The sequence below is a fragment of the Mobula birostris genome, chromosome 20, assembly GCF_030028105.1.
Source record: "Mobula birostris isolate sMobBir1 chromosome 20, sMobBir1.hap1, whole genome shotgun sequence".
Classification (NCBI taxonomy): Eukaryota; Metazoa; Chordata; class Chondrichthyes; order Myliobatiformes; family Myliobatidae; genus Mobula; species Mobula birostris.
In genome coordinates this window covers 65,931,816-65,945,475 of record NC_092389.1, presented here as the reverse complement: position 1 = coordinate 65,945,475, position 13,660 = coordinate 65,931,816, and the positions used below count along the sequence as shown (strand labels likewise).

Sequence of the window (13,660 nt, the reverse complement as noted above, 5' to 3'; positions counted from 1 at the left end):
CACCTTTAGTTTGCCCCGAGAGGACACAGCGTCTGTACGCTTTGCTAACTTCATGATGGCTCCAGGCCTGGACTTGCAGAGTTTAGAAGAATGAAACAAATCGAAAATTGAAAGCACAGAAAACTCAGAGGCGAGCTGGAGAGGGAGATGTGAAAGTTGTTTGAGTGTGCATGTGTATGTGTCTGTGGTGCACACTTTCGTGTCTCCCTTTGTGTCTGTATGTGCCTGTGTCTGTGTGGGCATGCATGTGTTTCTGTCCCGATGTATCTCCTCTGCGTGCCGGGAAGCTTGTGACGTCTGCATGTGTATTTGATTCTGTGTGCGTGTTTGTTTCTACTGATGTGTGTCAGTGTGTATGTACTGTATACAGTGGCACGCAAAAGTTCAGGCACCCCGTCAAAATTTCTGTTACTGTGAATAATTAAGGGGGTAGAGGATGAACTGATCTCCAGAAGTCATAAAGTTAAAACTGAAACATTCGTTTCAATATTTTAAGCAAGATTAGTGTATTATTTTTGTTTTGCACAATTTTAGAGTGAAAAAAAAGGAGAGGAGCACTATGCAAAAGTTTGGGCACCCCAAGAGATTTGAGCTCTCAGATAACTTTTACCAAGGTCTTAGAACTTAAGTAGCTTGTTAGGGCTATAGCTTGTTCACAGTCATGGTTGGGAAAGGCCAGGTGATGCAAATTGCAATGCTTTATAAATACCCTGACCCCTCAAACCTTGTCCCAACAATCAGCAGCCATGGGCTCCTCTGAGCAGCTGCCTAGCACTCGGAAAATTATATTAAATGATGCCCACAAAGCAGGAGAAGGCTATAAGAAGATAGCAAAGCCCTTTCAGGTAGCCGTTTCCTCAGTTGGCAATGTAATTAAGTAATGGCAGTTAACAGGAACGGTGGAGGTCAAGTTGAGATCTGGAAGAAGAAGAAAAGTTTCTGAGAGAACTGCTAGTAGGATTGCTAGAAAGGCAAATCAAAGCCACCTTTTGACTGCAAAAGACCTTCAGGAAGATTTAGCAGACTCTGGAATGAAGAGTAATCAGAAGAAAACCTTTCCTGCGTCCTCACGGCAAATTTAGTGTCAGAATTTTTCAAAGCAACATCTCAACAGGCCTGATGCTTTTGAAAACAAGTCCTGTGGACTGATGAATTTAAAATAGAACTTTTTGGCCGCAATGAGCAAAAGTATGTTTGGAGAAAAAAGTGTGCAGAATTTCATGAAAAGACCTCCTCCCCGACTGTTAAGCACAGGGGTGGATCGATCATGCTTTGGGCTTGCGTCGCAGCCATGGCAGGGGGAACATTTCACTGCTAGACAGAAGAATGAATTCAATTAAATACCAGCAAATTCTGGAAGCAAACATCACACCGTCTGTAAAAAAGATGAAAGTGAAAAGAGGATAGCTTCTACAACAGGATAATGATCCTAAACACAGCTCAAAATGCACAATGGACTACGTCAAGAGGCGCAAGCTGAAGGTTTTGCCATGGCCCTCGCAGTCCCCCGACCAAAACAGCATTGAGCATCTGGAGATCGACCTCAAAAGAGCAGTGCGTGCAAGACAGCCCAAGGGTCTCACACAACTAGAAGATTTTTGCAAGGAGGAATGGGCGAAAATCCCCCAAACGAGAATTGAAGGACTCTTAACTGGCTACGGAAATCGTTTACAAGCTGTGATACTTGCCAAAGGGGGTGTTACTGAGTATTGACCATACAGGGTGCCCAAACTTTTGGTTTGGATCCTTTTCCTTTTTTGTTATTTTAAAACTGTAAAAGATGGAAATAATAAAGATTTCTTGCTTAAAATATCAAAGAAATGTGTCATCTTTAACTTTATGCCTTTTGGAAATCAGGTCATCTTTTTCTCAATTAGCTATTCAAAGTAAGAGAAATTTTGACCGGGGTGCCCAAACTTCTGCATGCCACTGTATGTGTCTGTACATGCACGTGTGTGTGTCTCGATGTGTGTGTCTGTCTGTGTTTTGTGTGAGTCTCGTGGCCTGTGTGCACATTTATGTCAATGTGTGCCTCTCTGTGCGAGCACGTGTGGATCGGTGTGTGTGTGTGTGAGTGAGTGTGTCTGTAGGTCTGAGTGTGAGTGTGTCAGACTGTGTGTGTGTGTGTGTTTGCGTGTGTGAGTCTGTTAGTCTGAGTGTGTAAGTGTGTGTGTGTTCATGTGTGTGAGTATGTGAGTGTGAGTTTGTGAGTTTGTGTCTCATCCTGCCTTTGGATGGTTGTCTGTGTGTTTTTGTGCCTTTGCTCGAATTTGAAATAAAACTTGTTATGAAAGTACATATACGTAACCGTATGCAACCATGATATTCATTTTCTTGCGGGCATCCACAATAGAGCAGAAAAATGCAATAAAATAAAAATAAACTACACAGGAAGACCGACAGACTCATAATACTGAGACGATGAGTTGCAGAGGCCTGGAAAATGTGTCCATACGTGTGGGACCTCCTTCCCCAAGGCAGCAGCGGGAAGAGAGCGTGGCCTGAGCGGGTGGGGGGTGTTATCATTGATGCTGCTTTCTTGTGGCAGCAGTTCTTGTCGATGTGCTCATTTTTTTTTTGTTGTTGTTGTCTGGGAGGTGTCCAATACTTCCTGTAGATTTTTCCGTTCATGGGAACTGGTTTCTGTCCCGGGCTGTGATGCAACCAGTCAGGATACTGTCTATCGTGCATTTATCGAAGTTTGTCAGAGTTTTAGACGATAAGCTGAATTTGTGAAAACTTCTAAAGCAGTAGCAGTGCTGTGCCTCCTCTGTGACAGGACGTACGTGTCAGCTCTCTGAACTGGCAGCGCCAAAGCATTTAAAGCCATCAGCCCTGTGGAAGAATATTTGAAATATGAAATCAAAAGAGCTGTGTGCTGTTAAAGCGTTGTGGCCTTGTGGATTTTTCCCAGATAGAAACACAAGCTGATTTCCCTGTAACTCAGAGGGAGGAGAATGGAGAGAAGGGGAGGGGGGCGGGCAGAGAGGGTGAAAAGAGCTGTGTGTTGTTAAAGCTTTGGGAGCTTGTGGATTTTTCCCAGATAGAAACATGAGCTGATTTCCCTGTAACTCAGAGGGAGGAGAATGGAGAGAAGGTAGGGGGTGGGGGAGAGAGGGTTAAAGGAGTTGTGTGCTGTTAAAGTTTGTGACTTCGTCGATAGCCTGTATTTATCCAATTCAGTTGCAAGTCTGCAGAACTAAGGTCATTGTACTGACTACAACCCCTCAGTAGAGCGATAATACAGCTGTACAAATGAGATAAGTGTAGACGGTTGGGAAAGAACGTTCTGAATTAACTCCTCTGTTCTAGAAACATAGAAACATAGAAATTAGGTGCAGGAGTGAGCCATTCGGCCCTTCGAGACACACGGCCATTCTGTATGATCATGGCTGACCATCCAACTCAGAACCCTGTACCTGCCTTCTCTCAATACCCCCTGATCCCTTTAGACACAAGACCATATCTAACTCCCTCTTAAATATAGCCAATGAACTGGCCTCAACTGATTCCTGTGGCAGAGAATTCCACAGATTCACCACTCTCTGTGTAAAGACGTTTTTACTAATCTCGGTCCTAAAAGGCTTCCCCTTTATCCTCAAACTGTGACACCTCGTTCTCGACTTCCCCAACATTAGGAACAATCTTCCTGCATATATCCTGTCCAATCCCTTTAGGATTTTATACGTTTCAATAAGATCCCCTCTCAATCTTCTAAATTCCAACGAGTATGAGCCTAGACTCATTATATGAAAGTCTTGCCATCACAGGAATCAATCTGGTGAACCTTCTTTGTACTCCCTCTATGCCAAGAATGTCTTTCCTCAGATTAGGGGACGAAAACTGCACACAATACTCCAGGAGTGGTCTCACCAAGGCCTTGTACAACTGCAGTAGTACCTCCCTGCTCCTGTACTCAAATCCTCTTGCTATGAATGCCAGCATACCATTTTCCCTTTTCACCGCCTGCTGTACCTGCATGCCCACTTTCAATGACTGGTGTATAATGACACCCAAGTCTCGTTGCACCTCCCCTTTCCCTAATCGGCCACGATTCAGATAACAATCTATTTTCCTGTTCTTGCCACCAAAGTGGATAACCTCACATTTATCCACATTACATTGCATCTGCCATGCATTTGCCCACTCACCCAACCTATCCAAGTCACCCGGCATCCTCTTAGCATCCTCCTCACAGCTAACACTGCCGCCCAGCTTCGTGTCATCAGCAAACTTGGAGATGCTGCATTTAATTCCCTCGTCTAAGTTATTAATATATATTGTAAACAACTGAGGTCCCAGCACTGAGCCTTGCGGTACCCCACTAGTCACTGCCTGCCATTCTGAAAAGGTCCCGTTTATTCCCACTCTTTGCTTCCTGTCTGCCAACCAATTCTCCATCCACATCAATACCTTACCCCCAATACCGTGTGCTTTAAGTTTGCACACTAATCTCCTGTGTGGGACCTTGTCAAAAGCCTTTTGAAAATCCAAATATACCACATCCACTGGTTCTCCCCTATCCACTCTACTAGTTACATCCTCAAAACATATATGAGATTCGTCACACATGATTTTCCTTTCACAAATCCATGCTGACTTTGTCCGATGATTTCACCACTTTCCAAATGTGCTGTTATCACATCTTTGATAACTGACTCCAGCAGTTTCCCCACCAGCGATGTTAGGCTAACCGGTCTATAATTCCCCGGTTTCTCTGTCCTCCTTTTTTAAAAAAGCGGGGTTACATTAGCCACCCTCCAATCCTCAGGAACTAGTCCAGAATCTAAAGAGTTTTGAAAAATAATCACTAATGCATCCACTATTTCTTGTGCTACTTCCTTAAGCACTCTGAGATGCAGAGCAACTGGCCCTGGGGATTTATCTGCATTTAATCCCTTCAATTTACCTAACACCACTTCCCTACTAACATGTATTTCCCTCAGTTCCTCCATCTCACTAGACTGTCCCCTACAATTTCCGGAAGATTATTTATGTTCTCCTTAGTGAATACAGAACCAAAGTAATTATTCAATTGGTCTGCCATGTCCTTGTTCCCAATAATCAATTCAACTGTTTCTGTCTGTAAGGGACCTACATTTATCTTAACCAATCTTTTTTTCTTTTCACATATCTATAAAAGCTATTATAGTCAGTTTTTATGTTCCCTGCCAGGTTTCTCTCATAATCTTTTTTCCCTTTCCTAATCAAGCCCTTTGTCCTCTTCTGCAGGACGCTGAATTTCTCCCAGTCCTCAGGTGAGAAGCGTTTTCTGGCTAATTTGTATGTTTCTTCTTTGGAATTGATAGTATCCCTAATTTCCCTTGTCAGCCACGGGTGCACTACCTTCCCTGATTTATTCTTTTGCCAAACTGGGATGGACAATTGTTGTAGTTCATCCAGGTGATCTTTAAATGCTTACCATTGCATATCCACCGTCAACCCTTTAAGTATCATTTGCCAGTCTATCTTAGCTAATTCATGTCTCATACCTTCAAATTTACCCTTCTTTAAGTTCAGAACCTTTGTTTCTGAATTAACTATATCACTCTCCATCTTAATGAAGAATTCCACCATATTATGGCCACTCTTACCCAAGGGGCCTCTCACGACAAGATTGCTAATTAACCCTTTCTCATTGCTCAATACCCAGTCTAGAATGGCCTGCTCTCTAGTTGGTTCCTCGATATGTTGGTTCAAAAAACCATCCCGCATACATTCCAAGAAATCCTCTTCCTCAGCACCCTTACCAATTTGGTTCACCCAATCTATATGTAGATTGAAGTCACCCATTATAACTGCTGTTCCTTTGTTGCACACATTTCTAATTTCCTGTTTAATGCCATCCCCAACCTCGCTACTACTGTTAGGTGGCCTGTGCACAACTCCCACCAGCATTTTCTGCCCCTTAGTGTTACGCAGCTCTACCCATATCGATTCCACATCTTCCCGGCTAGTGTCCTTCCTTTCTATTGCGTTAATCTCCTCTCTAACCAGCAACGCTGAATATCCCTGAACGTTGAGCTCCCGTCCTTGGTCACCCTGGAGCCATGTTTCTGTGATCCCAAATATATCATATTCATTAATAACAATCTGCACTTTTAATTCATCCACCTTGTTATGAATGCATTGACACACAAAGCATTCAGGCTTGCTTTTACAACACTCTTAGCCCTTAGACAATTATGTTGTAAAGTGACCTTTTTTGATTTTTGCCCTGGATTTGCCGTCCTGCCACTTTTACTTTTCATGCTACTACTTTTTGCTTCTGCCCTCATTTTACACCCCTCTGTCTCTCTGCACTTGTTCCCACCTCCCTGTTGTGAACTAGCCTCCTCTCTCCTAGTCTCTTTAATTTGATTCCCACCCCCCAACCATTCTGGTTTAAAGTTACCTCAGTCGCCCTCGCAAATCTCCCCGCCAGGATATTGGTCCCCCTAAGATTCAAGTTCTGATAAAGTCACACACACTTGTCTGCTACTGGATCCGAACTCAAGCTGAGCTCCCTCTAACTCAGAGGGTGGAGAGTGGGGGAAGGGTGGGGGGAGAGTCGGTGGGGGGAGAGATGTAGAGAAAGATGGGTAGGGAGGGGGAAGAGAGGGTTAAAAGAATTGTGTGCTGTTAAAGCTTTGTGACTTGACAGCCTGTATTTATCCAATTCAGTTGCAAGTCTGCAGTACTAAGATTATTGTGCTGACCACAGCCCCTCAGCAGAGCGATAATACAGCTGTACAGATGAGATAAGTGTGGACGGTTGGGAAAGAACGTTCTGAACTAACTCCTCTGTTCTGATATGGACACATACACTTGTCTGCTGGAACCAAACACAAGCTGATTTTCCTCAAACTCAGAGTTCCACAAATGTGGACTCTCTATGATCTCATGGTAAAATAAATGATTTTCCACAATGACTGTGAGCAGAGGTTAAAACACCTGCGACATATTCATTGGAATTCAGAAGAATGAGACGAGGTCTTATGGAAACATATAAAATTATGAAAGGGATAGATAAGATTTAGGCAGGAAAGTTGCTTCCACTGGGAGGTGAGACTGGAACTTCCGGACATAGCCTCAAGATTCTGAGGAGTAGATTTAGGACGAAGATGAGATGGAACTGCGCTTCCTGGAGTGGTGAATTTGTAGAATTCTCTGCAAAATGAAGCAATAGAGGCAACCTCAGTAAATATATTTATGACAAGGGTGGTTAGATTTAGCATCGTATGGAAATTAAGGGTTATGGAGAAAAGACAGGTAGGTGAAGGTGAGTCCTTGGCCATATCAGCCATGATCATATTGAGTGGTGCAGTAGGCTCCTTGGGCCAGATGGCCGACCCCTGCTCCTGTTTCTTATCTTCGTATGTTCTTATATACCCACCTACAGAGTCTAAGACAGCCCGAGTCCAGCCCGGATCCAGGATTCTGGATGGAGTTTTAATGTTAGCAGACGACAGAACAAAGAGCTCGAATCCCAGCGTGACGTGCAGTAGAAAGAGCTTTTGAACTCCATCGACGAAGAGATGGAGATTGGACACGAACCATTAATGACATTAATAATGTTACCATGGAAACGTGGTTAAAGGGACTGTGTAAGGCTGCCACTGATGGGACAGCACGTCAGCATATTGATTTTGTAAATGTCACCAGGTGCAGACAGACAGCGGGATACACTATAACTGACTTTATTTTCCGTTTCCAGGACATATGGGAGTCTTCTGCTGGAATAGACTTGCAGGACAGCTCCGCTGTCGAGGTACAGACAGTCTTGAACTGCGCAGCGACGCTGATTATCTACGACACCTTCTCCTGACATGTAAACCTCTGATGTATTTACATTCTACCACCCTGTATACTGAACTATTTCAGCTGATTTATTATCAACTGGTCCTTACCGAACACAGAGCAGAAACTCTTTCTTTAACCGGACAGATCCATTACGTACGGTCCGGAGGTTGTATCAGCAGAGATGTAATTGAGTGAAGAACAGAAAGAAGAATTTGAAATACTAAACACAACCCCACATGTCACTATCCGTCAGATGGTCAGGATGTACATCTGTTCCTGTCTCCTGTCCTCCTCAGTACGGTGTCCCCACGGCTGTGTGCTGAGCCCATTGCTGTACACTCTGCTCACACATGACTCCACAGTCAAACACCTGAGTAATCACATCGTCAGGGTCGCCTATGACACCACACTTGAGGGGCTCATCGCCAACAACTGTGAGATGGCCGACAGAGAGGAGGTGGAAGAGCGCTGAGCCTGATGCCTCTTCTTCAATGTCAACAGGATAAAGGAGATGGTTATTGACTTTGGGAGGACTCGCACCTCTCACATCGCTCTTTACATCAGTGACGTGGCAGTGGAAACTGTCAGCAGTCTCAAACTCTCACGGTGCCAGAACACATCCTACACCGTCACAGTAAACTCACCAACCCTCTGCCTTCTGAGGAGGCTGCAGAGAGCTGGGCTGTGCACTGTATATCCACACTCATTTCAATCTGCAGGTGCGCAGTGGAGAATATCCTAACTCGTTGCATCACTGCACGGTACGGAAACTGCACCACGGCTGACAGGAAGGCTCTGAACTGGCAGTCCAAACTGCCCAAAGCATCAGTGACATCAGCCTGTCCACCATCAGGGAGATGGATACAAAAAGGTGCCTGTCCACCATCAGGGAGATGGATACAAAAAGGTGCCTGTCCACCATCAGGGAGATGGATACAAAAAGGTGCCTGTCCACCATCAGGGAGATGGATACAAAAAGGTGTCTGTCCACCATCAGGGAGATGGATACAAAAAGGTGTCTGTCCACCATCAGGGAGATGGATACAAAAAGGTGTCTGTCCACCATCAGGGAGATGGATACAAAAAGGTGTCTGTCCACCATCAGGGAGATGGATACAAAAAGGTGTCTGTCCACCATCAGGGAGATGGATACAAAAAGGTGTCTGTCCACCATCAGGGAGATGGATCCAAAAAGGTGTCTGTCCACCATCAGGGAGATGGATACAAAAAGGTGCCTGTCCATCGTCAGGGAGATGGATACAAAAAGGTGCCTGTCCACCGTCAGGGAGATGGATACAAAAAGGCGTCTGTCCACCATCAGGGAGATGGATACAAAAAGGTGTCTGTCCACCATCAGGGAGATACATACAAAAAGGTGTCTGTCCACCATCAGGGAGATGGATACAAAAAGGTGTCTGTTCACCATCAGGGAGATGGATACAAAAAGGTGTCTGTCCACCATCAGGGAGATGGATAGAAAAAGGTGCCTGTCCACCATCAGGGAGATGGATACAAAAAGGTGCCTGTCCACCATCAGGGAGATACATACAAAAAGGTGTCTGTCCACCATCAGGGAGATGGATACAAAAAGGTGCCTGTCCACCATCAGGGAGATGGATACAAAAAGGTGTCTGTCCACCATCAGGGAGATGGATACAAAAAGGTGCCTGTCCACCATCAGGGAGATAGATACAAAAAGGTGCCTGTCGACCATCAGGGAAATGGATACAAAAAGGTGTCTGTCCACCATCAGGGAGATACATACAAAAAGGTGTCTGTCCACCATCAGGGAGATGGATACAAAAAGGTGCCTGTCCACCATCAGGGAGATGGATACAAAAAGGTGTCTGTCCACCATCAGGGAGATGGATACAAAAAGGTGTCTGTCCACCATCAGGGAGATGGATACAAAAAGGTGCCTGTCCACCATCAGGGAGATGGATACAAAAAGGTGCCTGTCCACCATCAGGGAGATACATACAAAAAGGTGCCTGTCCACCATCAGGGAGATGGATACAAAAAGGTGGCCTAAAGGCCGGTAACATCATGAAGGATCGCACCCACCCGACTCACGGGCTGTTGCCCCAATCCCGTCATGGAGGAGGCTACATTGCATCCACACCAGAAACGCCCCAGTTACTCAAAACAGTTACTCGCCCCAAGAAGCAAAGTTAATCAACACCTCCTCCCACTAACCCACTCCTGCAACCCGCAACCACCACTACTTCATCATTCCTGTCAGTCACCTTATGTACAACCAGGCGTCACTTTACAGACATGCAATCAATCTGTGTATATAAGCTATCCTATGTATTTATATTTATTGTATTTATATTATTGTTCTTTATCATTGTGTGTTTCCTTTTTTATTGCTACATCAGATCCGGAGTAACAATTGTTTTCTTTTCCTTTACAGTTGTGAACAGAAAATGACATTAAACACAGCTGCTCTGATAAACATACCGGCAACATCATCACTGACACATGGCAAAGACGCGCTCACAACAACAGAAACACAAATCATTCACACATTTTACGAGAAGGAATACAAATAGAACAAAAACATGTAGAGCACAGTGGTCAACATATTCATAGTACAACATCGCACTCATAGTGTTAAAAACTGAAGTGTCCAGTTCCAGATAAAATGTTAAACCAGCCTTCCTGTCCGTAAAAAATGAATGCAATTGATTGTCACAAACAAGAGAAAATCTGCAGATGCTGGAAATCCGAGCAACACACAGAGACAATGCTGGAGGAACTCAGCAGGCCAGGCAGTATCTATGGAAAAGAGTACATTCGACGTGTCGGGCCGAGGCCATTCGGCAGGACTTGCCTTTAGATAATCCAATAGATTTAGCACTTCTGATGTCAGCCTCACCGGCCTGTAATTACCTGGTTGCGAACAGTAGGCAATTATCCCACCTAGTGGTGTCCTGCCGGAATGGCAGGTCCTCTGTGGACGGGACTCACCTGGAGGTTTTCTGCCGCAATGGCCGGGCCCTTGTTGATAACACTGCCACCTGGTGGTGTCCTGCCGCATGACCGGACCGCAATGGACAACACGCCTGCCGGGTGAGTCCTACCACAAAGACAGGTCCGCTGTGAGCAACACTCCCACCTGGCGGTGTCCAGCCGCAATGACATGACCGCTGTGGACAACACGACAGTTAACAGACAACCGTCAACGTTTTGTAAAATGACACTTCATCAGCACCGTAAAGGACGGGGATAGATGCTAGAATGATAAATTGAGGGAAGTGGTCGAAGTTGAAGTTGGTAGTTGGTAGATGAGGGGCAATGTTGGAGGGAGGGAATGGAATTGAAATCGGAAGCTGGGAGATGAGAGTTGGAAAAGTTCAAGAGCTGCAGAAGAACGAATCTAATAGGAGAGTAGAGTGGAATACTGACGAAAGGAAGGATTACTAGAATCAGAGAAAGGTGATGGGCAAGCAAGAAGAGAAGGGGTGGCAGGGTAACTAGTAACACACACAATATTGCTGGAGGAACTCAGCAGGCTATGCAGCATCTATGAAAGGGAGTACATAGATGGGAAACCAGCAGGGCTGGTGGAATAAAGATGAGGAGTCAGGCTTAGAGGCTGTGGGGATGAGAGGGAGAAACACAAGGTGATATGTTCAACAGGAAGGAGGGTGTAGGGTGAAGTAAAGAAGACAATAGAAGAATTAAAAGAAGGTGGATCACCAGACGGATCTGTCTGTCCTCTATTAGATTCCCCACTTCCAGTCCGATATCTCTTCCAGCTGTCACGTTCAAGTTTGGGGGCAAGGAGATACTGTCTTTCGATGATGAGTAAAGTTCAGTTCAGTTCAGTCCGTGGTATTGAGTTGAGTGGTGATGGAGAGAGAGAGAGAGGGATTTGAATCTTCAGGTGAGCTGACGCCGTCGATCTTCCCTTTGTCCTCCGAAATCCTTTAATAGTCACCGACTGTGACTTCAACAATGGGGACCGGTTTTCTGTGGTGGAGCTATCAACCCAGGCAAGGGTGGACACATGGACAACTCCCCACCGGTCACTGCCTTTTCTTTTCACCGCAAGAGGTACTGATCGATCCTCCAAAAACCCGCTTTTTCTGCGGGCACAACAGAGCTCATTCAGTGTCCAAAACATGTATCTGAAGTCTATATCATCTGACCTTCTATTTTACCTTCCCGTGCTGAGCGCCGACTGTCTCTCAAATAACTCCGCCCTTCTCTGTCTGTGGAAGAATACAAGCAGGCGATGTCCTTGAAGAAAGTACAAACAACCTGTGAGCAGTCTGCGTCTCTCTGCCTCTTTCAAAAGCACGTGTCGGTGTTAAATAACTCTCTCTCTCTCTTTCAAAAGCACAGTTCATAGGGGGAATCGAGCACAATTTATCGGGTAATTTAGGACCCCGTCACACCCGTTTCTTCAGAGAGAGAAAAAAAATTGACAGACATTTTTTTCCGTCTAAATGTACATTACAGAGTTTGAAACAATACATGTTGATCATCAGATGACAGAGCAAAAATCTGTACAGTTTCCAACCTAACATCTGGATAAACAATCAGCTCTAATATTGTCAGTACCTTCACATGCTTGTTTTTTTAAGTCACATTCTTGCAATATCAGACTCCAATTTAACAACCTTCTATTCTTATCCTTCATCTTAGTTCGAAACACCAACGGATTATAGTCCCTGTAAACCACAAGCGGACTCTGGGCAACAGGCAGATTTTGAGGTCTCTGAACATAGACCTTAAAATGTTTTAAAGCCAGAATAAGTGCTAACAATTCCTTTTCAACAGTTGAATAAGTTCTCTGAGAATTACTTTGAGAAATAAGCTACTGGATGTTCAATGTCATCCACACCCTTCTGTAACAGTACCACCCCAACAGCTTCGTAACTAGCATCGGTTGCTATCGCGAATGGTTTCAAAAAATCAGCTGCTTTGAGCAGAGGATGATAACACAGGCTGGTTTTCAGATGTTCAAATGCCTCCTGGCAAAAGCCATTCCAGACAAATCTTTCACTCTTCCCTGGGAATTTTGTTAGGGGGAGGGCGATGTCAGCAAATTTCTTACAAAACTTACGATAATATCCAACCATTCCTATAAACCTTCTTAAAGCTTTCTTGCCGGTCAGAACAGGAACCTCAGCAACAGCTTGAACCTTGGCCTGAACAGGAGCCAGTTGGCCCTGGCCTACTACATAGTCAAGATAAATAACAGTAGCATGATCAATTTCACTCTTATAAAAGTTCACCGTAAGATTGGCCTTGGAAAGTCTGTCATACAGTTTTTCTACTGCTGCAGTATGCTCTTCCCATGTGTCATTCCAGGCCTGTCAATCATTGATAAAAGCCTCTATGTTTTCTAAAACTCCAATCACAGAACTGATCATTCTTTGAAATGTCCCTGGTGCATTTTTCATCCCGAAGGGTAAAACATTATGTTCATACGGTCCAGATGGTGTCCCAAATGCTGATATCTCTTTAGCCCTCTCTGTTAAAGGAACACCCCAGCATCCTTTTAACAGGTCAATCTTTGTAAGATATTTAGCCTTCCCCACTGTATCAATACAGTCATCCATTCTCCTCCCTTGTTCTTTCTAGTTTCTAATTTCTTGCTCAACCATTTTACTTTTCTCAGGGTTCACTCTGTAAAGATGCTGTTTCGTGGGCTGGGCTGAATTTATAACGACGTGACGCACTGCATATGTGCACCATTTCAAAATGTCACAAAATACGTTTCCATGCTTGTCGATTAGGTCCTTCACTTGTTTCTTGCGGTCTAGGGTCCAACTGATGGGGCTTATCAGTAATATTTTTCAAAACACTGGAATTGGAACATCTTGGTGAGACTCGGTTCAGTGGGGAAACAGGTTTTTGCATT

General features: G+C 44.6%; 2 protein-coding genes across 2 annotated transcripts in view; one reads left to right on the top strand and one right to left on the bottom strand.

Moving 5' to 3' along the window:
• Positions 1-13,660, bottom strand: part of LOC140185051 (uncharacterized) — a 783,302-nt gene that overhangs the window by 330,929 nt on the left and 438,713 nt on the right. The window lies entirely within an intron of this gene.
• LOC140185495 (uncharacterized) lies at positions 7,109-10,132 on the top strand. The gene is made up of 3 exons (XM_072238829.1): positions 7,109-7,131; positions 8,358-9,697; positions 9,806-10,132. The coding sequence occupies exons 1-2, from the start codon at positions 7,109-7,111 to the stop codon at positions 9,469-9,471; spliced, it is 1,137 nt and encodes a 378-aa protein (XP_072094930.1). The 3' UTR covers positions 9,472-9,697; positions 9,806-10,132.

Bases quoted from the DNA above. Each gene is read 5' to 3' on its own strand.
- LOC140185495 (XM_072238829.1), top strand. From the start codon at position 7,109: ATGGAACTGCGCTTCCTGGAGTG. The intron at 7,132-8,357 runs GTGAATTTGTAG...GTGACGTGGCAG, and splicing joins GAACTGCGCTTCCTGGAGTG to TGGAAACTGTCAGCAGTCTC.